The 27,999-nt window shown below is 38.6% G+C and overlaps 1 protein-coding gene and 1 long non-coding RNA gene across 2 annotated transcripts; one reads left to right on the top strand and one right to left on the bottom strand.

Moving 5' to 3' along the window:
* Positions 1-14: 14 nt before the first annotated feature.
* Positions 15-18,241, bottom strand: ppap2d (phosphatidic acid phosphatase type 2D). The gene is made up of 6 exons (XM_038287901.1): positions 17,508-18,241; positions 4,705-4,862; positions 4,334-4,620; positions 4,133-4,190; positions 1,684-1,860; positions 15-1,535 (listed from the first exon to the last, which is right to left on the bottom strand). The coding sequence occupies exons 1-6, from the start codon at positions 17,713-17,715 to the stop codon at positions 1,431-1,433; spliced, it is 993 nt and encodes a 330-aa protein (XP_038143829.1). The 5' UTR covers positions 17,716-18,241; the 3' UTR covers positions 15-1,430.
* Positions 18,242-26,090: 7,849 nt separating this feature from the next.
* On the top strand, positions 26,091-27,486 carry LOC119785290. The gene is made up of 3 exons (XR_005281025.1): positions 26,091-26,424; positions 26,928-26,978; positions 27,453-27,486. It is a non-coding gene; the product is annotated as an uncharacterized LOC119785290 (long non-coding RNA).
* The last annotated feature ends 513 nt before the right edge of the window (positions 27,487-27,999 follow it).

Here is a 27,999-nt window from a genome sequence, read left to right as displayed (position 1 = left end):
CTGAAAAAGTTGAAAACATTCAACATTCACTTTAATGGTTCGTTTTTTTGTTTTTTTTTTTATACTATTGTTTTTTGAGTACAGTGGTTATTTTTGCCTTTGTGGCATTCACAGATAAAGACATACACAAATAATAACTGGGAACAACACATATAGCTTTGTGATAATATCTGTGGCTCAGTCTAGTTGTTACAGCAGGTACGAGGACGACACTCTGCACCTGTACATACACTTACACAAACATCTTACATCTGTCCAACACTTGGACCTAATACTTTTAAAATTCTGTGTGGTTCATAAAATGACATCTATTTACATACAGTTTGTAAAATTAGCATCTAAGACAGAATCATAGTGTATGAGTTTGAAGTTAATAAAAATAAACACTGATTATTCAAACTTGTAATAAAAAATATAACATAGTTTATATTCAGAAGGTTACTCATGGTCAAGTGCTATTAATTACTATGTACAGGAGAGCATATTCTCCTGTCTGAGTGGCATAATCAAGGTGCAGCTCAGAGATTGGAGTCCAGGGGGCAAAAGTTCACGGTTACAAAATTTCAGTCAAGCCTCCACCTTTTGAGAAAAGTGGTTTGTACAGAAAAGTGGCAAGTACAGAAAAGTGGCATTGTAGAGAAATGGACAAACCAGGTCAGACTCCTTCCAGTCGCCACCTCGGTTACTCAAAAGAGAACAATAGCATTGTATTACAGCACAATGTGGGATTTTTCTTTGAGAACACATCGGAAAAGGTTAAGTGGAGGTGATGCCAGGCAGTCTGATGGGGAGACTGGCATCTCATCGCACTCAGAGGTAAAGATGGTCAGAAGTTTAGGCAAGCGCTTGTCTGTCATTTCTGCCAGTTCTGCTGATTTGTGCAAAGCTGTCCTCCCATCTGAGGTGGTGTGTCTAAGTTCACAGCTGCTTGTTGATATTTTGCCAGTCGAACAGAGAGGCATAAATATAGCAGAGGAAGGCATCTTTTCATTCAACATCCAGGATCAAAGAGGGATTAGATGCGTTCAAAAAGCTGAGAGAAATGCTAAAACCATCCTCTTTGGGGAAATAAAATCAAACTGAAAAAGTTTACAAATTAGCAGCTTATTAAAATGACATTGAAAAATAGATATATTTTATATTTATATAAAAATCTCTGAAAAATTCACTTTTTTCACTGGGCAGGCTTTACGTACCGCCATATGTGCTCCTTGCATTTCACGAGTTTGAAATAATGTTATATGTATCTACATCAGCACATGAATCAGTACGTAAGGATGTATGAGCTTGCGTTAGATTGTACTCATCTATCAAATCCTTGACTCGAAATGATTCCCTCAACTTATATCCTAAACTTTATTCCTTCCCTATCTGCTGCTGTTTTTCTTTTGCAGTCCATCTTCTCTTTGTCCGTCTCCTGATACCACCTGCTAGCAAACCGTTTGCTGGCTGGACAGTGGACTCTCCAGGGACATGCTTGTTGGAGACAGGTCTGGACGGGTGCAGGGCTTAAACATGGATGAGATGTGAAAAGCCTGCAGACAGATATATATATATAAAATGTCAGGAGATATACACAGACCCCACATTAGAGAGCAGAGTTTGAACGTGGAAATAGACTGTTTAACCCAACTCGCCATGAAACAGACAGAAATGTAAGTGGAAAAATAACCCTGGACATACCACCCAGTATGCAGTGAGCCCTCCTTGTATAAAGCCAGTTAGGACATCAGTGGGGTGGTGGCGGTAGTCAGAGATGCGACTCAGGCCTGTGTAGATGGCCAACATCACTAAGAGGAACTGCACCAGTGGGCGCAATAATCGAGCTCCTCGCCATGACAGCCTAGCCTGCAGGTAGAACTGCAGAAAAAAAAACAAGATAAATACTGCTATTATTCACTCTGGATACTATTAATATATGCATGTAGATACTTGGGTACTAATGCATGTCCCAAACACATAAAACTGTGATTATGTTTAATGACTAAAGTTCTGTAAACGGAGACAAAGTACTTTAAGTGAAAGATGAGCATTCGGCTCAGTCTGAAACCCAGGGGGGAAACAGAATCTTGGCATGACTCCATAAACAGTTCTGATGCTGCGTTTCATCCTTATACTCATCAACCGCATAGAAGCTGAGGGGAACATGGAAAACTGTAGTTTTAAAATTAGTTTCGAGAGGCAGGAAAAGCTTTATGAAGTCATCAGAGGCCTGTCTGGGTTTATCAGACTCTAGAGCCCACATACCTAAGAGAGTGGACCTTCATCGGGTTTTTCTTTACTTCCACTATGATCAGGTGTTACTCCTGGTGCTCTTTGCACAAGCAGCTGGCTACAGTCCTAGAGGCATGTGCCTACAGGTCGGAGCCGTCTGCAGACGACTGAAACATTAAGAAGGAACAGACCAATGTGCAAAGCTGTCTGTCTGAACACTCCAGTTCCTTCTCTTTTTTTAGCCCCATTACAATAATTAAATACATTTTCGTTCAATTTTTGTTTAATTAACCAAGTATTGCATAACTGTAAATTTAAAGGAAAGAAGAGTGAATTAATTTTTTATATACTTGTGCTCCTTCCAGAATCAATGGTTTCAGCTTTTACAGCTTTTGTAGGATGTTAACAACAGTGTTGTGACACCTAGAGACTAAATAACTGCCAATTATCTGCTAAATATATAGTCTTGTAGGATTGTTTCCCTGATGGGAGGTGAACTTCCTATCCACTCTCACACAAACTGCAGCCTTTTACATATTTTCTTCCCTTTCCTTGCTAAGAGGACACATTCCCATACCATGATGCTGCCTTGACAATATTTCACTGTGGGGCCAATCACCCTAATACCCAGTACTGTTTGGATGGAAGGATATGTCATCTTTATTCTGCCAATTTAGTGATAAGCTTCTGGCTGCTGCAGTTTTGTAGCTTTCTGTTGACTTAAGCTTTGGATCTATACAGCTCCTCCAGAGTTACTCTGGATTTCTGGGGTGCTCCTCCTTTAAAAATCAATCTCCCATTTTAACATGACAGTTTTTCTATACAGTACTTTCTTGAAAGGTCAGTGACTAAGGGAATACGTAATAACTCCCCTTTTATTTTTTTGTGGTAGTCTCTTTGGCGTTCAACTAAACTACATACATGGATAGTTTATTTAAAGGGGAAATCTAAGGTGGTGGAAAATTTCTGACATTATTTGAAACTGTTAAATTGGGCAAGATGCAAATGGAGTCCACACTTTTCAGTTTCTTATTTGTAGAAAATGTTCTAAAAGTTCTTATTTATTTTGTCTGCATCACAATAACCTCAAAACAAAAAGCACATTGCATAAAATATTAGTAAAATTAACGGATAATATTTTCCAGAGATTTAAAATGAACTAATCAAATAATGGAGTAGCAGCTGTGAACATGGAAATACCAAGTTCATCTGAAATGATTAGTTATTGATTATTTATAGATCATTCACAAGGAATCTGGAGAGCCTGTGGAAAATGACAGGCTTTTGTCACTCTACACATTTTTTTTCTTTCTCACAAAGCAGCCATGAGCACTGGACAGTGCATTCACAGGGAGAGATGAAGAGATAGAGGGGTGGGGGGGCTTGAACTGGAGAAGGGGGTTTAGAGGGTGTCTATTGCTGAAAGAAGCCTGTCGATCTCTCAGCAGGCATTTTTCAGCCCTCCACCCCCTCTGCTAAATGAGAACCAAAACAAGGCCTCCTCTGTTTGTGGAGTCTCTTCATCTATTCATGCTCCCTGTGGAAAACAGCCCCCCCATCCCCCTCCCCCCATCTCACTGTTTTTCGATTTCAGGCAGGATGCATGTAGAGAACTGCGGCTCCCAAATATCCCCTTCTTCACAATCAGGAGTTAATGTATTAAACAGCACATGTCCCCCTGTGTCTGTTTATCCAGATTGACTTGGTTCATAATGCTTGCAAAATTTAGTTCCCTAACCTCAAGGGGATCCGCGTTTCAAGGTTCTAATAACTAAAGAGAAAGGTGTAGCTGTAGCATTTAGAATAAACAAATCTCAGTACCAGACAGGGTGATTGCACCACATGCACTCACAAGTGAAAGTGAAGGTCACATTTGTGAATAATTTCTTGGAAATATGGGTAACGGTAAATTACTTACGGCCAAATAGAGCATGGTGTACATTGCAAAGGAAGCATGCCCAGAAAAAAAGGATTTCCTGAAAGAGAAGATCAATAAGAGATGCCACATGTTAAACATTAACTGCTTGAGCTAACTTAGAAGTGTATATGAACCACCCTTGGTAAACACTTCACCTTGGAATAAAAACAATAAAACAATAAAGAACACACAGACACGCACCTTGCCTCCTCCACTAGCTTGAGTTTTGGCTGCGGACAGTTGACCTCAGGGATGTAGCTGCCAGGAGTGCATTTAATGGATGCATACGTGATGTTGCACACAGAGAGGAAGTTCGGTCGCAGGCGCCCTACACTAAGCTTGGCCATGTTTGTGAGAGACTGTCCCACACAACAACCAAACAGGAAGCTTCCCAGTTCCTTGTACAGGCATGACACGTAGCGGTTACTAACAAAAGCTCGTGAGTGTACACCTCTGAAACGCACCCGGTAGCACTCGCCCAGAGCAATCTGGAACAGAAACAAGAGGAATTGGCATGTTAAAGCCACAATGGTGAATAAAAATACGAGAAAATTAGGTAACATCAGCCTTACTGTTAAACCAGTGATGGCAATGCCACCTGCAATGAGCAGGGTGTCGGGGATGGCCTCCTTCTCTAAATATGGATAGGTGATGCTGTCATCTCCACAGAAAAAGCCTCTCTTATACGGAGTCACTGCCTTCAGTTCACATGCAAAAAATGGGATGGAAGCTGGTAAGAAAAAGAGAAGGAAAGAGAGTGATCGGTGAAATTAAGTGAAATAAAAACAAAAACAAAAGATAGCTTCATCACTCTCTGAGATGTGGATTTTTAAACATGGATCACAGAGACACATAGAAGTGAGGGGTCAGCAGGCTTAAAACAGAGACAAAGAGGCTGCTGGGAGCATACAAGGTGGCTTCTTTCTGATTCATGTCAGTAGATAGATGTCAGCAAGGTAAGCCAGGATATCAAATGTCGGCCATTTTGGTACAAGATCTGCAAATAGCTGGGAAAAGACATTCCACGCATATCTGCATCTACCTGAGGAGCAGAAGGAAGGAACAGGGTTGACAGACAAAAGAGACAGAAAATTAGTATGTCACTGGGAAGTTCAGGAGAAGTGGAAAATCTGAAAGAGGAAGAAGGTATTAGAGACCATGGCAACAAAAAAATGAAGAACTTCAAAGGGCTAAAAGAATAAATAGTATAGAAAAAAAAAGTGTGATTGTGTAATCCAAAAATAGGAGCCTGGTAACTGATTATCAAAACCAGGTCAAAGTCCGTGTAACTCCTGGCCTTATGAAAAACAGACAGCAGTCAGATGGTGAAAGTTAAAACTTATGCAGTCCTTTGGGGACAAGAGTAAAGATCCTGTTTTAGTATACAAATGTTGGCTCATTTGTGAATTCAATCTAGAAGCCAATAACCTTGTAAAGGATTACCCAGAATCCAACATTTCTTTATCCCATGTCCCCCTGTCCCTTTGTGGAATGCAGTGAGACCGTAGGACTAATCATTAACCTCTGCAGCTCCTTCTCATCCCAGGCCTGCTTGTTGGCTGGAACACAGCCGGGCCGAAAATACTGCGGCTGCCAGGGAATCTCGGACTACGTGACTTTGTAGTGCAAAGGATGCACACTTTAACTCAAGGCAAAAGGCACAACCAGGAAACACAATACAAAACCTCAAAAACACAAACCATGGTCTGCAAAACATGTCTATAAGGTTTAGACATAATCTTTCCAGCCCACATTCTGTTTTGTTTTGTTTTCACATTCATTCAACCTCTCTGTACAGAAAAATAGTAATCACTATAATAATCTTCTTAAAATGTTGACTGCATCTAAGATATAGCACACTAAATTCATTTTACAAGGTCCTGCTCCGGTGCGGATTTGATGTTTAAACTCTGTTTAACGTCAAGCTGCCCTCAAAGAGAGAAAACACAGCCATGTTTAAGAAGTTCAGCAGGAAAGAAGAGAGGAAAACCCTCTGCAGACAGATAGCGATGGCTGTGACGCCAACAAAGAGAGGGAGACAGATATGAGACACCTCTCATCTGACCCCAATCTCTCACTCACATCGTTCAGTCAACATGTATATACAGGGAGCACATCACAAACCCACTCACCTCCCACAGGTATCCTTTCATCATTTATGTTTAGCTTTTAGTTTAACTTCTCTGATTTTACATAAAAAACAGGTAAAACCACTAAACCTTAACATTAAATTTATACAGTGCAAGTATTTTAACTAAGCCTAGAGAAATCACATGATTGTTATGAAGCAGGATTTTTTTATAACATAATGCCCCCATGGAGGCTTTGTTATCCAGAAAGACCACACAGACACTTCGTCTACATACTAGGTAAAGAACATTTCCATCGCTTTGCAACAAGATTCATATCTCAAGTGCTTTTTCAAATTTTTCAGTTATATTTAGTTTTTTCACAGATCAACGTTAAATAGTCCATAACGGCAAAATGAAAGGAAACAGGACCAATAAAACTAAAGAGGCTACCATGCATTTAAACCCACCTCATATTTAAACCTCGTACAACCACCTCAAAAAGCAAAAAGAACAGGTTTCTTTTTTTTGCTTGGCACATCAATATTAGCTCTATGATTTTTTTTCTGTAACTGGATTGGATGGCAAGTGTTTCTGAATAGTAATTTTCAAGATTCAAGTTTACCTTTATCCAAATATTAACTCTACTTGGACTCTAGAATACATTGCATTTGCAATACAATTGCATTTTTAAATGATCAAATAGGGATTATATTATATTTTTAATCTAATTACTTTTAACAATAATGAGACACTGCTGACCACAGCCCTTAAGGTTGTGTTTATATGTTTAAAGTGTTTTTTCCACCATACAGAAGGGAATAAAAAGTAAGCACCTTTTACACGTAACAGAAGATTCTAGCAAAAATCGACACCGGAAAATGGAGCAGTCAAGGCAATGAAAATAAAACCATGGAGGAAAACACGTTTATGTTTGTGGTCAGAGTGAAGGAAAATGGAAATAAATCATAATTACAAATTTGGTAAAAAAGGGTATTTCAATTTTGATGCTTGGCAAAGTCAAACTTCCCTGTCCCTGCAGAGGAAAGGTATCCTACAGTACAAGCACGGCACTGTCACTACCCTGCTTTGCAATGGAGAATGTGTGCTCAGTGTTATTTTCAATGTCATGTTTCTGCACAGCTGCTCAGTGTCGCACTGGGTAGCACTGCTGCCTTGCGACAAGAAAGTTCTGGGTTTGATTCCCGGTCTGGGGTTTTCTCCATGGAGTTTGCATGTTCTACCTGTGCATGTGTGGGTTCTCTCTGGTTACTCCGGCCAAAAACATGACTGTTAGGTTAATTGGCTTCTCTAAATTCTCCTTAGGTGTGAGTGTGTGTCTTTTTTCTTCATAGCCTTTATTAGACTGCAAACAAAACCTCTTTAACCTTCCCATCCACCTCTACATAAAAAGACCAGATGTGTCTGATGGCAACCCTATCAGCATATTATCCAACCTGAAGAGTAGATCTCTGCTCCCAGCTTCTTCTCTGATGCATACTCTCTTTGTTTCTGTTTACAAAAGCTTTTTCCACTTCCAAAAGTTTTGAAAATGTGTTTTGAAGATCTGTACAGTTCACTTTCCACTCTACAGTTATGCACAACCTTGTGTTGGTTTGTCAGATAAAACCCAGAGCTAAAACATTAAATTGTTGGAAAAGTATATTCAGTTTAGAAATGGTGTAAGGTATTCCTCACTTGAAGATGATAGTAAATGAAAGATGGATACAAATCTGATGGATTTTTTTATATCATTTTATAAATACTGACAAACTGCTAGGTCACATCATTGTTTTTAAGATGTATCAGTACAGACTGTGTCCTCTAAGACATTCACCATTTGATCATAATTGACATAAGCCAAAAGTAACTGAGACGTTTTTGTGAGAAACAGAGACAGAGGCTTTTTGCTTGTCCATGAAATCCATTAACAGCCCCTTTTGGCCGCCTCATCAGCTTTTACAATATAGCCAGTCCTTTTTCATCAATCAATATGTTGCTGCATTGACAGAGAGATAATGGATAAGTCCACCATTAGGGCACAGACACATCGCTGTTACACAATGAACATGGAGTTTTTAAGGGGTCATTTTCGATGTTCACTATCTAATGGGACCTACAGTATGAAATGCTGAGGCAGACAGAGGTATGTTTTATCAACTAGTGGATGCCAATAGGAAGGCTGGTGTTATTTTCCTGTTTTTGCATTAGGTGCAGCTTGCATATAATATGCATTGATAAACAGACAGTAAAATGACGTACAGTGCTGCAGCTTCACTGGAAGGAAAAACACAAAGTTTACCTTCATCATCTGGTGAATCATAAATTCAAATCAAACTTATTAACTTAAGAACACAAACCAAATGCACAAGCATACTGTAGCTGCATGTTAAAAGCCCTTGTGTCACTGCCAACCCCTGTGCTTTGCAGCTAGACTAACTGTTTTCACAACAAGGCACAAAAACCCTCTAGAGAGTGTCATATCATCTGTCAGGCAGCTGTGAGCCAACCTCTGCACCTGGCCCGGCCATGCTGAAAGAAAGCAAGAACAGGAGGCACTATGAAAACCAAAGGAGGCAGAAGGAGGCTGAGAAGTGGTTCGGCTCAAGCAGCTGAGCTAAAATGTGCTCCTATCTGGGCCCGTCTTTCAGAGCCAGAATGCTTTATAATAGTCAAAAGGGTTAGAAAGAAAGAAGGGGGAAGAGGAGGGGACATGCCTCATTCTGAGAAACGTTTCTGGTTCTAATTTACACATCTATGACCACAGCCCAGAATGAGCTCACTGTGAGAAGAGAAAAACAACAACCAACAATAAGAAAATAACAAGGACGTAATTAAAGATTGCAAGCAAATTATAGATGTTCCCTGTCATGAAGTGTCAAAGTAAGAATAGGCAAAAATGTGCAGTCAGTGGAACGATTATTGATCATATGGTCAGCAATGGATGAAAAATTCAGTCGACAGAGAAACGAAAGATGCAACGAGGGCTTCTCCAAGAAGAACATGCACACGGAGGCGATTAGTGGTGGTTTTGGAATGTGAGGGTCAGGGATCTGGGCTCTGCTGGGACCCGCTCAGTAAACACCACCCCGCCTCAAACAAGAGAATACCCCTTACATGCCTTCAGAGAATCATATACACTTTAAAACCCACAATTAGATACAAATAAGCCTGAACCCGCAGACTAATACACAACTAAACATGCTGTAGGCATTGAAAGGGACAGATATATCCATTTGTAAATAAATTATCTACCAAGATATATCACTAAAGGAGTAAACAATAAAAATTAGAACTAGTTCTAAGGACATACATTCCAGCAGCTCTTACACAGTCAGATACCCATAGATAACCTCTGTGTACTCTGCCTCTGTCTGATGCAACCTCACAGATAGTGGCATGCCCTGAAGTTAGATCTAATGGCCACCTGTGTCATTGCACCCAATAACACTGGATGGAATAGGCCTGGATCTGCAACCTTTGACAGAAGTGGTGGACATATAATTAGTTACCGGTCAACACAGGTCCATCTGGCCTGCAGCTTTGGACTGAGCTATGCAGCCATCCTAACAGATGGTTCATGTCCAGCAGGCCTTTTACCACCATGTGTGTGCTGACATTTTTAAAGTAAAGTTTAAGCTTAATCTATTTCTTCAGGTCTACACAAAGAAGAAGAAGAAAGCTGGGTAGTGAAATCATGCAGTTTTGCAATTCAAAGCTTTAGTCCCAGGTATCATTACAAGGAGCAAACTGGATATCTTCCTTAAAGCGCTCTTAAACAGCAGAGATGGGTTTGTGGTGCAATTGTTTGTGCAGTGGTATTTTTAAAACCACAGAAATCTCTACATAATCTGGTAAGGATCCTCTATGTAATATAATTGATGTAAAGTCTGAGCAAACGTCTTTCAACTTCCATAAAAGCACTATGAAGTTATGAAATTGCCAGAACCCTGTTCTTCTTTGGTGTCCCAGTCCAGTTGACAGACAGAAAAGAGAGTAATTAAAACTGCTGCTGCACTGACATATTCTGCTTTCCATACTGATGTATTTTGTCTGCCCCAATGGCACCACAAAGAGATTTATCACTAGAGAACAAAGAGGTTTGAGGAGTCACAACATTCTCATATCCTGAACCTTAAGATACTATCAACTTCTTCTGCAGCTGGACTTCCAACAAGACTAACCCCTTCTTCATTTATCACCGTATATCTTTGGTAATACCTAGAGAGACATCGAGACAGTGTCAGGCACCAGTCTAGCAAAAAACAATGGTATCTATAGTCCACATCAATAAACAAAAATGCAACCAACAAACCGCTTATACCTGAATTTAACTTCAGTTATTTTCAAATAATCTATCAGAAGAGAATTTATGGCCTTTATATCTTTTATTGTTGCCACTGATCAGAGGAGACGTGCAACACAAAGCGGATCTGTTTTCTCCACACTTCAATGCCCTGCTCCCTGGGGCCCAGTTCTGGTGCTAAGGGTATGAAGGGTGAGCCCTACATGTCTGCCTGTCAGATTCAGCAGGAACAAAGGGACTGTGGTTTCCACCTTGGTACATTTGAAGGGGTTCTCTTGGGTGCTTTTGTGGTGAGAGGATTAAGGTGCGAACAGAAAGGTGTTCATGTTAAAACATCACAGGGCCGCAGTTTGGATCCAAAGGGATGCTTTTGACAAGGAGCACATAAGGTGAGATGGTGCTATGCATTTAAGGAGGGTTTAAAGACTAGATGTATTACATTAAACATGGACTTAAATTTAAGGTCCAAAGCTGTGCAGCTTCAAGAAAGTCTAAAATCAAAGAAAAATGTTTGGAGAAAATTCCTGTGAAGACAAACAAGGTGCATTCAAGTATTTTGAAAGGGTAAAAACAGAAGAGGAAGAGATATTACTTCTTAAAAAACTTAAAGACAGTGCTACTGTTTGTAATCAAAGTCAGGTGGAAAATCTGCTGGAGACCCTCTCCAGATCAATTCTTACTAATGAGCACTGAGATTTGTGATGTTGCACACATCTTTATTCACTCATTAGGGCTAATACCTATGAACCACCCAAGGCACTTATGGAACTGTCATCTCGAAGATTGCAGCTGTCTCATTAAAATTGCATTGGAAGCTTTCTACAGTCTGAATAGTTTTATGAGTATTTCTTCCAGAGTTATAAACAGGCAGCTGTGTATAAGATCTCACAGGTACCCAAGGGATGACCTTTGGTCTTCACTGTAGATCTTCATCTTGTATCTTTCAACATCCTTCCCAAAGGACGTTGGCTCATTCAGGCTCTCACTTGCCCTTCAGCCTTTAGGCAACTGAGACATTTTTAAGTCATGTAACAAACTAACAGATGAACAGGTAAAATGAAGTTAGTAGACTTTCTGCGGAGCACAACTCCTAATGAATTTAGGAACCCAAACCCTGCAGTCAAATGGAAAGGAGATGTATTATTACTCTTACAAGAAGCAGTAAGTGAAGTCACTTCTTCCACTGACTAATAATTTGACCGAGATATTTTTTAATAGCTGTCCATCTGTCAGCTGCAGAGAGACGGCAGTTTGTTCCATAACTTCAGGGAGTCAGGGTCCAACATTTATAGCAAAACAGGACCGGCAAATTTGTCAACAAACAGCAAGCACATGGCTGTTGTAGTAGCGTTGGAATTGAAAGCCATATGACTCATACACTTTTACACACACACACACACACACACAATAATTCACACACATAAACTATTTCATATTCCTGAGCATGCACACAGAAACGTGCTATGACGCGTTTGCCTCCAGTCGTCCTACTCACTCGGCAGCTTTTTTATCCAAAGAGGAGGATAAAAACCTTCTAAGATTAACGCACCCAAAACACGTGCTACAACAACAACAAAAAAGAACACAATCATATCCCTGACTTTTTGTCTCGGCAAAATGTAAAGAGTGTTTGAGGCCAAGAGATGGATAAATAAAATGTCCTGTTAATACTGATAAAGGTGAAAAGAACAAGCCAGGCTAGAATCCAGATCTCTGAGGCAGATACTAGTCGTTTGGTCTTGGCATGCTGCTTCACGTTTCAAACCAAAAACCTCAAACCTTGCTTTCCACAATAGTGATCATCTAAATCCAGCTTATTTTCTGTATGGCTGGGAAACACATTTTGCTGTAAAACTGGTCATTTTGTAAACCACTGCAACCACCTTGTTTAGTTCTGCTTTCTTGTGCCTATCAAACTTGTGTGAAAGGAACACAGTACAGTTTTTAACCTTTAGAAGAAGGTCAAGCCTAAGGCATTCCAAATGGTCCGGTATTAGCTTAGAGGGGGTTTCCTAACGCCTTTTCCATCTATTGGCCAATTATCCTTGAATTATCCTTGTGAGAGTCAATAACAGGCTTTATTAGGGTGATAACAGAGGGAAGCACACCAATGCTGAAAGAAAGTGGCAAAACAAACAGGGAGGCCTGTCTATGTTTGCTCCTCAGAAATTGCAAACACCCCAAATCTCCTGACCTATCTAAGTTTGGACCCTAAATCTTAGTCCCAGCAACCGCGCAGATTTTTTTTCAGCTCTGATTCTGTCAAAACCTTGTAGTCCCAACAGGAAAGCAGACATACCCTTAAGCACACAAGCAAACACTTGACTAGATTCACCCGTTTGAATCCTGCTGCTTACAGTGAAAAAAAGAAATTACTTGAACCAGAACAATCCATCTTCGTAAAGCAAATATTATTTAAATTTGTGGCCTGCCAAATACCTTGGCATATTATTAAAGAATAGCAATCGTTGACAGACCTGTGGTTGAGTAACAATCAGATAAAATCAGGGAAAATATCTGTTTATTTTGTCAATAACCCTGAAGATTAAAAATAAAAAAAATCACCACAACCTAAAAACTCCAAAAGCCTTGGAGGTTTTAGTCGCTCTATTGCTGATCACACAATTACGATGATGCCTCAGGATAAAATTCCCCCCATTCACAGCAATGAATGAGTCTATTTAAAACATGAATAATACCTCAGGTCAGCTGTCTGTGGAGATGTAATGATGGTGTTTTTAAGGCAGGATTTTACTTTTTTTTGTCAGAGATTAAAAGGCAGAAAATTGAAGGACCCGATTCATTTCTAATAAGAGGAACCATTCATTTCCAAATGCCAACAGATGAGTCAAAGCTCAACAACTGCTGATAATAAGCAGGATGGGAAACAGGATCAAAATGAGCAGGATGTTTCAAACAGAGGGTAGATTGTAGGCTTAATAATATCAATTATTACCAATTATATGTTATGGTGTAATAGATTGAGAATTGACACTTAGTTTTGAAAATAAAATTTGTATTTTCACAATAAGAGGTCATGATGTGGATCTGATGAAAGTTAGGCTCTACAAAGAAAAACACATTATAAAGCAAGAGTCCTTAAATAGTCTCTAAATACATTTCATTACAGTTTACTCAATGAAATCTTTCTATAAAATGCCTTCCAGCTAGACCTGCTTATTTTGACTAAAAGTATCTTAAAAAATAATTTTTTATTGAGGCATTAAAAATGCTTTCACGTAAGTCTAATGTTCTGTAATAAAAAAATATATTTTAAGATACTTTTAGTCAAAATAAGCAGGTCTAGCTGGAAGGCATTTTATAGAAAGATTTCATTGAGTAAACTGTAATGAAATGTATTTAGAGACTATTTAAGGACTCTTGCTTTATAATGTGTTTTTCTTTGTAGAGAATCTTGAGTGTTGTGCTTGCATTAGCTGTTAGCAAACAAATCAGATTTAGGAGAAATAAAAACTTTAAGGCGTGTCTATGAGCTGTCAATCTATAAAATGTGTTTAAGTTAATTGAGTTACTGGAAATGTTTTAATGTTTTCTAGCTTAATGAATGATCCTGCATAGCTTTAAAAAGTGTGAAAGTCCAAAAGGCTGAACATTTTATAGCGATAAGAGTTTTCGGTTTACAATGCCTTTCTGCAGAAGAGCAAAGTCAACGAAATAAAACTAAAACTTGGTGCAATGGATTCCAATACATATTCTTTAAAGCAATAAGTATTTATACTTTTAGAGCGAGAATATCTATGTCTTCAATATCGTCACTGAGAAGGACTGCTTTGAGGCAATATTTGCAAGAGTATAGCATTTCGGCTTTCACATTATTATTTTTTATATATATGTTTGGATACTAAATTGGACTCTCTTTATCCCCTACTGTCGCTAATAACGCAGACTGCATTGACCACAAACCAGAGATTTCAGGAGAGTGATCAGGACATTAATGGATAATGGAAAACAATAATCGAAATATTTTTTATCATCCAAAAAAAATTCTGATGTTTGCAAACATCAATCATATTACAATGTTACATTTTTTCAGATTGTAAATTCCTACCTATTTAGTTATAAAGTACCAATGAAACTCTTTTAATAATTTTTACCTTATTTCTCGACATTTAAATCTCATTGAATTAAACTGTTTCTCTTTTTTAGCGATAAAAGTAAAAGTTGATAAAGCCATAATACTGTATATGTTACTCAGCTGCCTGTGTGTGTGTGCGTGTGTGTGCTTTGGGGTAGGTACTCAATGTGTATGAGTATTCTCGTCCATCGAATCCACCAGTGTCTATTTACTGATTGATCCGTTTCATAATGATTAAAGTTACATTTATGCTAGATTTTAAAGCTTTTTAGTCTACTGCTCTGAAAAGTCTCCAAACAAACGTCCTATTTTCTTACCTCTGCACAGAAAGAAACATGTGAAAATCATCCAGGCTGAATAAAATACATAGCACATTATCTAACTTAAAGGAAAATTCCGGTTTTTAACACTTTTAGCCCATTTTCTGTAGTGTCCAGGATGAAATCGAATGATTGACACCAAAATTTTGACGATTGGTCCTGTCTCTGCTATTTGGCTCATGCAGAATCCCCCCCTGGCTGCTTCAGAATGGCTTCCATAGTGCATGTCCGATAATGTCCTTAAAACAACCTTAAACGTTCTTTTTTTAAAATATGCTACTCACCAGGTCGTCAGCGCTGTTCAATGACGTTCCAAAAAAAGTTTCGTGAAGAAAAACCGTTCCTGTCTTGTTTTATATAGCATTTTGTAAATCCCAGAACTATTTTTTCCGATACATCACAACCGCTTATAAACTTCCGCTTCCCGTTCGAATCTGAAGCGTTGCACACTCCAGACCACTAGTTGGCGACGGTATCCTCTACCGTCAAACTCAAAGTCCAATATGTCCTCCTCAAGAATCCACCTTTCGTATTCCATTTTCAGAGTTTTTTTAAAGTGTTTAACAGAGACGTTAGCACCTCGACGTCGGAGTACACAGAGTGAAGCAGAAACACTTGGGCCTTGCGAAAAGACTACAACTAAGCGTAAATAGGCCCCCTTTCCGTTTCCGGTGGCGGAGGGATATTGACTATTCCAACAGAACTCAATGGGATTTGAGCAGAGACAGGACCAATCGTCAAAATTTTGGTGTCGATCACTCGATTTCATCCTGGACACTACAGAAATGGGCTAAAAGTGTTAAAAACCGGAATTTTCCTTTAAGATGATTTTATAGGTTTTGCGAGCTATAAATCTCTGCTTTCTTTTTCCATTAAGTCTAGAAAAGCTAAGAAAATGATTAATAGTGGATCACAATTGATGTGGTTCTAGATAACAGATCATTAGACTCTAGATCTGGACTGTAGTCTACCATAAGATGACATCTGTTATATGGGGATGTGGTGAGTTTTGATGCAAGATGACACAGGAAGAACCTGGAGTCCAACCGTGAGGATCTAGGTCATCAATGGCCCAAAAGTGCAAGTTTTTGGGAACTAATGCAAACTAATATTAGCTCATGAAGAACGAGGAAGGCTGCAGCAAACATGCAAGTACATATGTATGCTCTACTGGATTTGCATTGAAATTATGAGCTAAGATCTGGAAATTATATCTGTTTTAATTTGCAAATATTTTTGTAGCAAGTCAGAAAACTAGTAGGGTACCCAAGTCCTAAATACTAGTAGGAACACAAGTGTAAAACTATGTATTTATTTCCCATACAGTACTTTAATGTGGGGATGCAGCGATGCAGATTTTAGTAGGACTGACCTTTCCTCCACTATGCTGACTGATGGTGACAGTTGGCCAGCCACTAACTGAACCAGCAACCACAGCTGTTAAGCAGTGAACTAAATGAAAAACTAATTGCATACCTTTAGGGTTAAGAATTACGTGTCGCTAAATCTATGAGCCTCACACGGTGGTTTTGTTTGTCTCATTATTTCTCCATTTCAACTGCCAAAAAGCATCAGACTCGTTGGTCTGCCTTGACGAGTTCTACCTCTCCCGTGTTTGCCGGCCAAACGGATATCGTCTTAGTCACACAACACCAGGAGTTTGTTCTACAAGGTTTTTAAGAGGTTCAGCCTCACTACGTTAAGTAAATGGAGTTGTAATAACTTTGCTTCATCTCAGTGTGAGTTCGTCCAGCCAATCATAACATCAACAATGCTGCATTCTATGAATACAAAAAGAACAAATCAGCACATGTGGAATGGCATTACATCTATGGCAGTTTACCACAGCATTTCTGTCTGAACATGAAGCTGGCCTTGGTTTCTGTTTCAAGTTTCAGTCGTTTAGAATTTACAACAAATAACAAGGTAGTTATCGGCATTTCATAATGGCTCTTTTTTTCTCATAATTAGTACTTGGCAAAGGTTCCCCAATTATCATGTTAATATTAAAATGTATTTTTGTAATTCTGCAAGCTAATCTATCTAATAATAAGCAGGCGGTGCATGGTCAATTATTTAGGGATAACTTTCAGTAATCCTGCAGAGAGACGGACTAAAGACCTCAGAGAGGAGGGGCAATTTTCAGCACAAGCATGGAGCATGTTTTCATCCCAATTCCCACGTTCTTGTCCCGGGAACTTTGTAGGGTTGCCATGGGAACAGATGAATTCTCGGGACAGCTCTTCTGCTGCCAGAGGACCTTCCCCCCTACCACCCCTCTTCCAAACCCCCCAGGTCCCTCCCTCCCGCCCTCCTCTTTCCCCCCCACGTGAGTTTTCTTCCTCTTGGAACATTTTCCACTTCTGGAACTTCTGGAAAACTGTTTTGCTGCTGTGTTCACTTTACCAAATTTCCATACACTGTGTTTCCCACTCCCCCTCTTTTTCAAAGAGCAAATTCAAACATTTGCGTGTAGGCTAAACCTTTTTAAAAACAAACACACACATTTACTCTCTATGCATTTTATGGTAATATCATTTAAGTGGAATGTTTGAGCACCTCACATATAAAATAAGTTGCTTACCAACACAAAGACATATAACATCCAAACCGACAAGCATCTTCCTTTTAGTACAAAACGAGCCTTGCTCTTCAGGCTGGGTGAGGAAATGGATCCCAGCTCCGTTCTCCCTCCCTTCCCCGGAGCCTCCGCTGTCAGCCAGGCGCAGCTGAAGCTCCGCGTCCCGGGGCAGCGTGCTGCAGTGCGTCCCGCTGGAGTTCAACTTCTGCATGTCTGCTAAAGTTTTTGTTCTAGTTTTTAAAGAAGAAAAAAAAAAAACTTGAAGAGAGAAATAACTACAGTCGGTCCGTTTTTTTCTTCTTTTTTTTGGCAGCCAGTAAAACCAAAGTGTTCAGTGCGTCCGTCGGTGCAACATATCCATGTCAGCTGAAGTTTGACAGCAGCAGACCTCAGTAAGAAACTGATCGACCGCTCCCCTGCAGGCAAAGTTTCTCATCAATAAAAAGTGTAGAAAGTGGGTAAAAGAAATCGAGGAACCAAATAAGAACTTGGGGGGGAAAGTGCGCTCTGGATGGACTTCACAACACATTTCTGAGTGGAAGCATGTTGTTCTGCTCTGTGTCTTGAATAATCAAACATAAACCAGTGGAAGTGCTCCTCCCCTGCAGTTTATTTTGTCGGGTTTGAAACCCCGTTTCCGGTCATACCTGTTGGATGTGAATTGATGCAGCTTTGGGGCTGAAATTGAAAGGGGATCTGTCTGCAGACCCTGGAAATCAATGCGTATTGATCACCTGTAACCCACTTGTTCCCCTCGCTATTGACCTCCCTGCTGTTTGTCTGCTTCTATCCACTCAGATATTTCCTGAGGCGTGAAACTGTCCCACCCAGGTCAGGATGTGGCCTACTTACAGCGGCTGGTCTACTAATAAACTCATTAAAGGACATGTGCTAACTTTCCATTTCCTAATATCCAAAATGCCAATTAATCATACTTTAATCCAAGTTTACACAGAACACGCAATAATATGGTTTAATATTAATTTACAGTGTTTAAGAAGGGTTTCCCTTTATAGAGCACTCAGTGAAAATCCAAATTTCAAGCCAATAGTATTATTGGAATCCAGGACAAGAACTTATTACCTTTGTAACATTCATAAAATATGGATATTTTGATGGTAAAAATGTATGTCAATGTAATAACAAGAAAAGCCAATTTGCCCAAATACATTAAGAATAATAACAAATGTGCTTCTATGGGAAATTTATGAAAAAAAACTTTTTTTTTTTTTATAAAAAACCTTAGAGGCCTTAATGCTCATACTGGCACTTACAATTTCTAGTTTATAAACCTAAATATATTTGTTAACAAGGATCATTCACTTTTTGACTTTACTTTTTAACTTTTCAGTAAGCTTTTTACCTTTTTCTTCTTAACTTGTTAACTTTTTTAAAACTTAATCACAGTATTTTATCATTCAAGGGCTCATCTAATTGGTCAAATACCAAAATAAAATGTACAGTACAACCATGTAGCAGTCTTATCTTTACTGAATGGCTGGATATAGATCTTGTGCTTCTAGACTTCACTGAAGGACGGGGGGACTCTATTTGTAAGGGGTATGCAAGTGCTCAAAAAATGGTAACTTGTCCTATAAAGGGTTAAAGGTTTGCTGTTCATGCTGCCATGTCAGGATTAAATGTTTCAACTAATTAAACATCAGAATAAATATGAGTAACAGCATCTATTCAGAGGAGAGAAAAAAAACTCTATGTGCAAAGGTTATTTCTACCTTCTAGGGTTAGTTAACTTCATGTTTTTAGAATGTGGGAGGAAGTCCATGTACCGAATATGAGGAAAATAAAAAATCTGACAGTTATTTAAACCCTGTATATTAAAATTGAGGCCAAAATTTAGTTTATCATTGGAAAACTGCATTTTGTAATCCATTTTAGATTATATAAAATATAAGAAAGAGATTGCATAATTTGTTGTTGGTTATCAATACAGCCCCACACCCCCCATCCTCAGAGATACGAATTTTGACGCATAAAGATCTAATTACATTTTCAGAAAAAACCTGATGGTTTCTGTCTGATTGCCAGGCCAGATTCAGCATATATAAATCCATCAGAGATGACAAATGCATGTTCACTTTTTCTTCCTTGACTTTTGGAGCTATCCTGCCACCTGCTGAAAACATGGTGAAGGAGCACGCCTGCTGCTTTCATTTGCCTCAAAAATGTATCATGGACACAAGATTTCCACTGGGTTTGTGACAACAGAATGTAAACTACTTAAGGTTGCTGAATGTCATGATGAAGAATGATTAGAATTTCTCCATCTCCTCCTCCTTATTGATGCATCATTGCCACTGAGTCGCTCTGGTATTCAGGGATCACAGCAAGCAACTTTGTCACTTGGCAAAACCTTTACGCTGTCTGCCCTTACTGAAATAACAGGGAGGAAAGCTCAGCTACCCTATTTTACTGTAAAATACTCTAACCCATTCAACATGGGCACTGCTGATGCATCACCGCAACACAATAAAAAAATTCTCCTCTGTTCCTCTCATCAAAAATGAGTTACAGATGCACAGAGCTTATCTCACTTAAATTAAAAAGTGGGATGTAAAAAGAATAGTTATCTTTCTTTTCAACTGTTGCATTAATATAGGTCCCCCTGAACTTAATTTATGCAAAGCCTCAACCACTGGGTGCCTATTGATAACTAGCTTAATTGATCATTTCATTCACCTGTCTACTCAAGCCAGGTTTCTTATCACTGCTCATATGATCCACCTGCTCCTGCCTCTATTTAAGGTGCTGTGCACCCTATCATCAAGCCAGATTATTCTTGTTCTCTCTAGCCAGTGGTGAGAGTGTTTTTAGAGTTCCTTGGTGCTGCTGATTTCCTGATCCTGACCTGTTCTGCCTCTCAAATACTGAGCCTGGCTGTTCCGTCTGATCTCAGTGGTGAGAGTGTTTTCAGTATTTCCTTAGTGTTTCTGATTACCTGATATTGATCTGTTCTGCGTCTTAACCACTGAGCCTGCCTGTTCCCTTCTGAGCAGTTTGTCTGAACTGTCGTCTGACTCCTGCGTCTTTGAGCCTTCCTGTTCCTGTTCTGATCTGTTTGCCCGCCACATCTTGTTGACAGCCACCGGTTGGATCCTACCTCATTCTCCGCGCATGGACTGAACTTGTAAACCAGAGTTTCCTGCCTATGACGCTCTAGCTGCTGCAGCTGCTGAAGCGCAGACCCGCCTTTTGACAAATAATTTTTAATAATCCCACTGTCTATCTTGCCTGAATACTGAGTCCTCTGTCAATTGAAGTTGACAACATAACACTAATTTATGTAGTTTTGGCTTAAGTAAAATATTACCAAATGTTTAAAATTACTTTATAGAGTTCATCTACATGCATGTTTTTAATCATTTTCCATCTTGCTGATATTAATATTTATCTCTCAGGTAGATCAAATTATTATCAAACATGCATTTTTCAAATAGCTTAGTGTTTATCTTTTAAATAAATACCCTACTTCCCTTCAACATTTAAAAAATGCAATAAGAAACAACACATTTTATTACTTTGCACACTGGACATTGAACCTGATTGATAATGATCAGTGGTGTTAAACACTATATGTAGTTTAATGAGTGTGTACAAGGAACATTTACATTTTTAAAAGTTCTATATCTATAAGTAAGTATTTTGCATGGCACAGTCAGCTTTAATTATATTAAACATAATTTTTCAATGACAGCTGGAGATAGGCTCCAGCACCCCTCGCAGCCCCAACAGGGATAAGTGTGACATAAGATGGATGCATTTTCTAACAACAACATTGTGGCTAGTGAAAATGCTGAGTGACTAATAACTTTGGAAAATCCATAGCCACCATGGCCAGTAAGCAAAAAAGTTAATGCCAAGCTGTGTATACATATATTAGTGGTGATAAAATGACAGAACAGACAAACATACTCTCTTCAAAACAAATAAGTTAGATTTTTAATTGTGTTTACAGATACGCAATTGTTTAATTATAAAAGTTCATTTTGCTACCAACTTAAACTTTCTTGCATTTAAAAGTGTAGCTATGTACACCGAGTCAATGCTTATACTATTACATCTAGCTGTAATTGCAAGTTTTAGAGTTGCTCAGAACTAGATATTGACCAGTCAGATTTAAAGAGAGCATTTATGGAGATGAGTTTCCAAATATTTCCTCAAAGTCTTCATTCAATTGAGCTGTGGGATTTGACTAGGTCATTGGATTTCGAGTGAATCACCATTAAGGATATTTAAGAGGCAACCATCAGCTAACCTGCTAGGATTTTCTGTGCTAAAACCAAGCTTTCATAAGACAGAAAAAAAACTTTGGTGCTAGGTGGAGCTGTAAGGTCAGAGGTCGGCCAATTGTCTGCCTGTTCTATGGTGAAGCCAAAGTTATAATTCCTATAGCAGGGGGCAGTTCTACACTGAATTACTCACAGGGCAAGACCCCCTCCAAACACAGACATAGGCCCAGACAACACCTATTTGATGCAGCTTTGGCTTGATGCAGCATGGGTGTTTTACTCATCCAATTGTCATGTATATATTCAGAGACAAGTAGGTGTTCGCTTTCAAATAATGTATCACACATGTAATCTGGGCTTACAGTTCCGAAGTTATTTGCTTTTCCATTTGGGTATGCAAAAATAGGCGAGAATTTCCCAAACTGAGGAGGATATTAAAGTGCTTTACAAGAAAAAGTGGAATGTTATTGTTGGTAATAAATGCTCCTTTCGCTCCTACAGCATTAGTCACAAAGAAAATGACTGTCTTGGTCAGCTGCCTGGCTTTGAACTCTATATGGACGTGAAGAAGCTGTTCTTATTGGTGTGTGATTATAAAGGTCCACCCAATACATTAACAGAACCTTTCTATAAACTGACTCAAAAAGGAAGGCAAGTTGAGTGGAAGTACATATATGGATGCAGCATCCTGCCACGCCAGAGGATTTCTTTTGGGATGATTCTGGAGAGAAGAAGCTGAAACTTTATTTTATGATTTAATAAATAGATTTTTCACTTTTTGATTGAAGAGCCTCATCTACCCAAGTTTTTATTTGGTAAGTGTTCATCGCTCTATCATATGATTTTCTTTTTCTCAAATGAATCAAAGTGACTGAAGGCACATTGCTGAGGTATTTCGGGCACATTTATCAACCCTTTACTCTGGGTAAAGACCATATCAGCAGACATATCAGAATATTTCAGAAAATAGTTCAAGGGAAAATCCTCTTTAAAAAACCACAATGACCTGACATACAATTGTTTTAATATTCTTTTTACACATGAGTTGGTGATATGTTGGTGGTGTGGATAATGCTGGATGTAGAACACGTGGCTTGTGTCAGGCTTTAGAGCAGGGGCGGGCAATTCGAATTCCAATACACTACAAAAAATAATTAGATGATTAAGATGACTTTGCGTACTGAGGAGGTATTCAGCCATTTGATTCAAATGCTTCGGACTAAGGAGGAATCCAAATGTTGCAGGATATCAGCCCTCAGGGTATGGAATTGTCCAATCCTTTAAACTAGGGCTGGACACACTATGCTTTGATCTATACCAATCCTGTAAAGCTGTAGCTCTTTGCTTTGTGCTATTGTCCTGCAGGAAAGTGAACCTTCCCCAGAATTCTTTACTTTAATCGTTTTGCTGCCGTTTTTCTATCCAAGCTGACGGCATGAAATTGTTTCATCGTTGGAATGGTTTGTTCACAGTTTTATGCAGAGTTTTTTTTTCCTATTGTTTTTATTTGCTCTATTTCAACCAAATCGTCTTCTTTCAGCTTTGACGGATTTCGTCAAAGTTGCATTTGATTGATTCACCTACCTGAACTTTGAATCCCTGCCCTTTCTCAAGAGTTATCATTGGTCTCTTCACTTTTTTCTCTGATTAATGCTGCCCTTGCTTGCCCTGTCACTTTAGGGTGGACAGGCTTGTCTTTGGTAAATCTGCAGATGTGCTAGACTTACCATTTTTGAATGATGGATGTGGAATGGGATAAGATGGAATGGATTGATTTCGCAGTAAAAAAAATTTACTGATTACAGCTGCTTCTAGTACGGTAACACAAAAAGTGAGTGCAGATGGTGAGGAAATGTAGGATTGACAAAAAAGTTCTAAACAGAAAATAAGTGATAATAATAGAATAATGGTACCTTATGTACACAAAATTAACTTTATGAAAGAAATAAAATACATATAAATGATTAAAGCCTATTTTTTATAACCTTGCCCTATAATTCCTGACCTTTCTCCTATATTGCTTGATCCTACAGTAATGCGCTGCTGGCCTCTTTTCTTTCAGCAGCATCTACAGAACATGTGGTTTTATACTAACTTGCAGTTTATCTAATCTAATTGGATTCCTTCTGATGATTTTTTTTTTTTTTTGCAAATTTTTATGCAATCACTTGAGAATAAAGGGAAATAAAACAAATGTGCGTTTTACTCTTTAGATTTTTATTCTTGACAATTTTTAAAACCATATAATATCTTTCCTCTACTTCATGGATATGTGTCACTTTGTCTGGGTTTATTGCTAAAAATTCTGGTAAAACACATAAATAGTAATTCTTTAACGGGAGAAAATAAAAGAAAAATACATCTACAAATTATCTCTAAATATTATTCAGTTAGAACTTGCTTCTTATATATCATGTCCAGTAAAAATATAAAAGGTTGATAATAAATGGAAAAATGCGAAGTTACAAAATGCAGTAAACACTTTGATTAGCAAAAGTTTCATTTATTCTGCGAAGATAAACTGAAACTATATAAAATGCTGTAAATCTAAATTGTACATTTTTTAAGCTACATGTTTCTTTTTTGTTTTCAATTGATTTTCCTCTAAAGCTTTCCAAAGAAAATCTATATCTACTAACTAATTAATCATAGGGATTATTTTATTTTTACATGTACTAATGTGTTGGTAAAGGGGTCTAACACCAAGGAACAGCTGTATTATCTGACATTGACTATTCATCTAGCTATTTATTATGAATCTTTGTGCATTTCTGACTGTCATCCTCTAGATGGCTGTAATTCATCAGAGTTTAGAGATTAATATAGAGGAAGTAACACACCAGTATCTGTCACCGGAGTGAAAATTGATCAGATATGACTGAAATCTTCCTTTCCCTGCAAAATACATTCCCAAACATAGTATTTCTTATTGGTTTATTTTCTTTATTCACATGAATCTCTGGAAATTGTAAAAGTAACACGCTGGGTTTCTTTCCACCAACCTGTATCATGACTCCTTGTTTCCAACATGAATTATCACATTTCCCAGGTGTCCATCCTCACACACTCTGACAGTTTGGCTCCTATGTTATTGTGAGACATTACGCTGCATCTCTGTTTTTCTCATGTGAAACTATGATTCATTTAGTTTAATGCCATTTGATTTAAGGCTTTTGTTTGGAAAGAGTTACATCATCTGAAAATGCAGAAGTAAGCAAAACCAAACTACTCATACTTGCTGAGACAGATTTATTTCTCTCCTGATTTGCATTTTGTTTTTCATAAACACAAGGGAGGTCTATTGATGTGAAATGACCTGGACATGCACAGCTGCACCTAACCTGACCTACACCCGTATTTTGTTTTGGGTTTTTTTCATTCACACACAACATTATTTGTTATTAAAAATGTAAAAAGCTCTATTTACCTTAGTTTAACTTTAAGATTGTTTAGCTGCACAGAGAAGCTTTTAGATACTGGAAAGTAAGGATAATAAGTATCTGGTAAATGGTCTGTTATAGTGTTTATTGATCGTTCATTAAAAAATGGTAAATGTATGTCACTTTAGGTGTATTGATGTCTTTAGGTCCTGCTTCAGGTCTGATGACACATACCCGAACCAGAACCCATCCTGTTTTTCTGCCATAAAACTTTCCCCGAGCAAAGAACAAACAAAGAAAGTGAAACCACAAGCACTGACCTCAAGCAGAAATTTTGTGTACATGGGAACTTTTGCAGGTTGCAAATAGTAAACAGTGTTGTGACATTTTGCTAGTTACTCACTTTATTTGAGTCTGACATTTAGCCTGCTAAGACAGGAGATATGATATGGATTTCACTCTTTATCTATTTATGCAAACAGATATTAAAGATAATGGGATATTCCTTGTAGAATTTTTTGCATCAGTGTAATTTTTGTTATGTTAATATGCTGTGTTGGGTACTTCTCTAGTTGATGTTTCCTACAAAAAATATAAATAATTGAAGTAAAATATTCCTAAAATAAAGATAATGGTGGAATGTTGGTGCTGACTCCATAATTCTAATTCAGATTGACTAAATCTGATGAAATCTGTACATATTTGGGGAAAACTCTTCAGATATGTTAGAGGAATGGTTTGCAGAGTTGGAATATACACTCAAAGATCCTTAATTATTCTCATAAAAAATAAGGAAGTTTTATGATTCATTCAAGTGAATGTCATGATTCTTCTCCTCTTTTTCTCTCCCTGGTAGTCTTGTTCCTCATTTCGGTGAGACTTGTGGTGAGTGGGAAGAAAAGGGCCAGCCCCCAGAGAGACGACCTGGGCCTACTGTGTCTGCCTTCACTTACACAAAAGGGAAAGTACCATTTGGATCACTCTTTGTTGTTCATATACATAGAGCAGAACAGTCCGAACATAAAACATCCTCATCGAATCACGCTCAGAGCTCAGGAAACGATCTTGTACTGCTTGGGTGCACACCAGAGGAAACTCGGGACTTGTAGAGTTGTTACTTCTAAACATCTGTCTTCCTGCGCTCCCCGGGCTCAGACAGCTCTGAACGCAGCCATCGGACGGACCATGCCACAGAGGAGCCTGCATCCCCTGGTCTACATCCTCCTGATTTGGATCAGCATTCTCACCATACTCCTGCCCGTGTTCATCACCCTTAGCCTTTCATTGAGACAGGTGAGCCTTCTTATTCAAGCTTCTTATTTATGTGTAAAGAGCAAAAATATAGGATCGACAAGTTACACAAAAACTGAATTTCTTTTTAGCGGCACATTTCTTATATTTCAATGAAGTACCATAGTACCTCAGCGGCGCCTCTGTACTTTCATGTGGTTTAGGCAGTAGCTCAGCTGGGGAGAAACACACCTGTGGTACGCACTGCTTACAGACCCCTGTCATGACTCAAGTAGTCAAAGCTTTTCTCAGAGTTCAGACAAAAATAAAGCCTTAGAAAGATTTGCACATTTTGCTAAGATGATACAAACAATTTCTTCTGTAACTATTTAGCAGTTTGAAAGAAAACTATCACATTGAAAGCATGTCAGTGCCAGATTAGACTGTACCATTTAAGGAGTTTTAACAACTGTAGATAAGAAAAGCTTCATTTCCAACCCTATTTTGTAACTTCCTCTGGTGCCATGTATCATGGGTGGATTTTGTGCTTCTGTTTCCTTTTCCAGTCTTCGAACAATTGCACTCTAGGGTGCCCAGCCCCATTAAACTATCCAGCGGTAAGATAATTACACTTTCAATCTCTTGCTCCCATTGACCTCACTGTGTTCAGATCTCTAGTCTCAGAATTTCATACAATATCTTAGTGATCAAAGTACCATCATTTCTATTAATTTATTTATGCATGTTTCTCTAACATTTGTTGCCCAGGTGTTACAGAAACCTAAATCCTAGAGAGCAAGCAGATTGATCTCAAATGACTTATATTTCTTTCTGCGTTACTTGTGTCTGCTAACCACTCTCCTCATGTCTTGGAGGAAGCATGTTGACGTCATTGACACATTCGGGGAAATGTCACTAAACTAAACAGATGTCTCTTCATTTTCCTCTTTAAGATCTATTCTGTTCTCTGTCTGAAGGCGTAGGTGGTGGCCAAATCAGTAAATGAAATAAATCAAAAGTTAATGGGACTGCTGTGTTTGTAAAGTATGAATATGAAGCTCTTGACTCTAATTCCTCTTTTTGTTTAACAGTGCTCCAGTGAATTACTCAACCTTCAAGCTAAAGGTAAATCTTTTTATTTGTGTGAAATGTTGTACCGCATTACTGCCACTACAATTATTTCTATTTTCATACAATTCAGTCATAAAAAAGGCACATTTCCATTTAACAACTTTTTCCTCTCCTACCACAGATTTAAAGGGACCCCAGAAAACCATTGAATGGACCATGAAACAAGATAACTCGACTCTTATATCAGAAAAACCTCTCAGGATAATTAAGGACGGAAACTATATCCTGAATCTTCGGGTAACATTGTCTTCATGCAGCGACCAAGTCGTGTTACACAATGTGGCCCTCGTTTTGGCAAACAAGCAAAAGGATTGGACTAGCATTAAATCAAACAGCACAGGCCTGCTCAGCAAAGTGTTACGTCTGGCAGCAGGGGATAAGTTGGAGATCACTATTGAACCACCTGGATGTGTTGACATCAGAGAAGAGGTGACCCATCTGGACATGGTTTGGCTGCAATCACTAAAGTTGTAGCTCATCTGGACCCTTCCCTCTACAAAAGCCCTT

The sequence above is a fragment of the Cyprinodon tularosa genome, unplaced genomic scaffold (assembly GCF_016077235.1).
Source record: "Cyprinodon tularosa strain WSP-4 unplaced genomic scaffold, ASM1607723v1 ctg246, whole genome shotgun sequence".
NCBI classification, from domain to species: Eukaryota; Metazoa; Chordata; class Actinopteri; order Cyprinodontiformes; family Cyprinodontidae; genus Cyprinodon; species Cyprinodon tularosa.
The sequence above is the reverse complement of the archived record's forward strand: the minus strand, read 5'-3'. Positions and strand labels throughout refer to the sequence as shown.

Excerpts from the sequence above, each read along its gene's own strand:
- ppap2d (XM_038287901.1), bottom strand. The coding sequence starts at position 17,715 with ATGCAGAAGTTGAACTCCAGCGGGACGCACTGCAGCACGCTGCCCCGG. Across the intron at positions 4,621-4,704 it reads TTGCCATCACTGGTTTAACA|ATTGCTCTGGGCGAGTGCTA; the intron begins GTAAGGCTGATG and ends TTTCTGTTCCAG. Across the intron at positions 4,191-4,333 it reads AAGCTAGTGGAGGAGGCAAG|GAAATCCTTTTTTTCTGGGC; the intron begins GTGCGTGTCTGT and ends CTTCTCTTTCAG.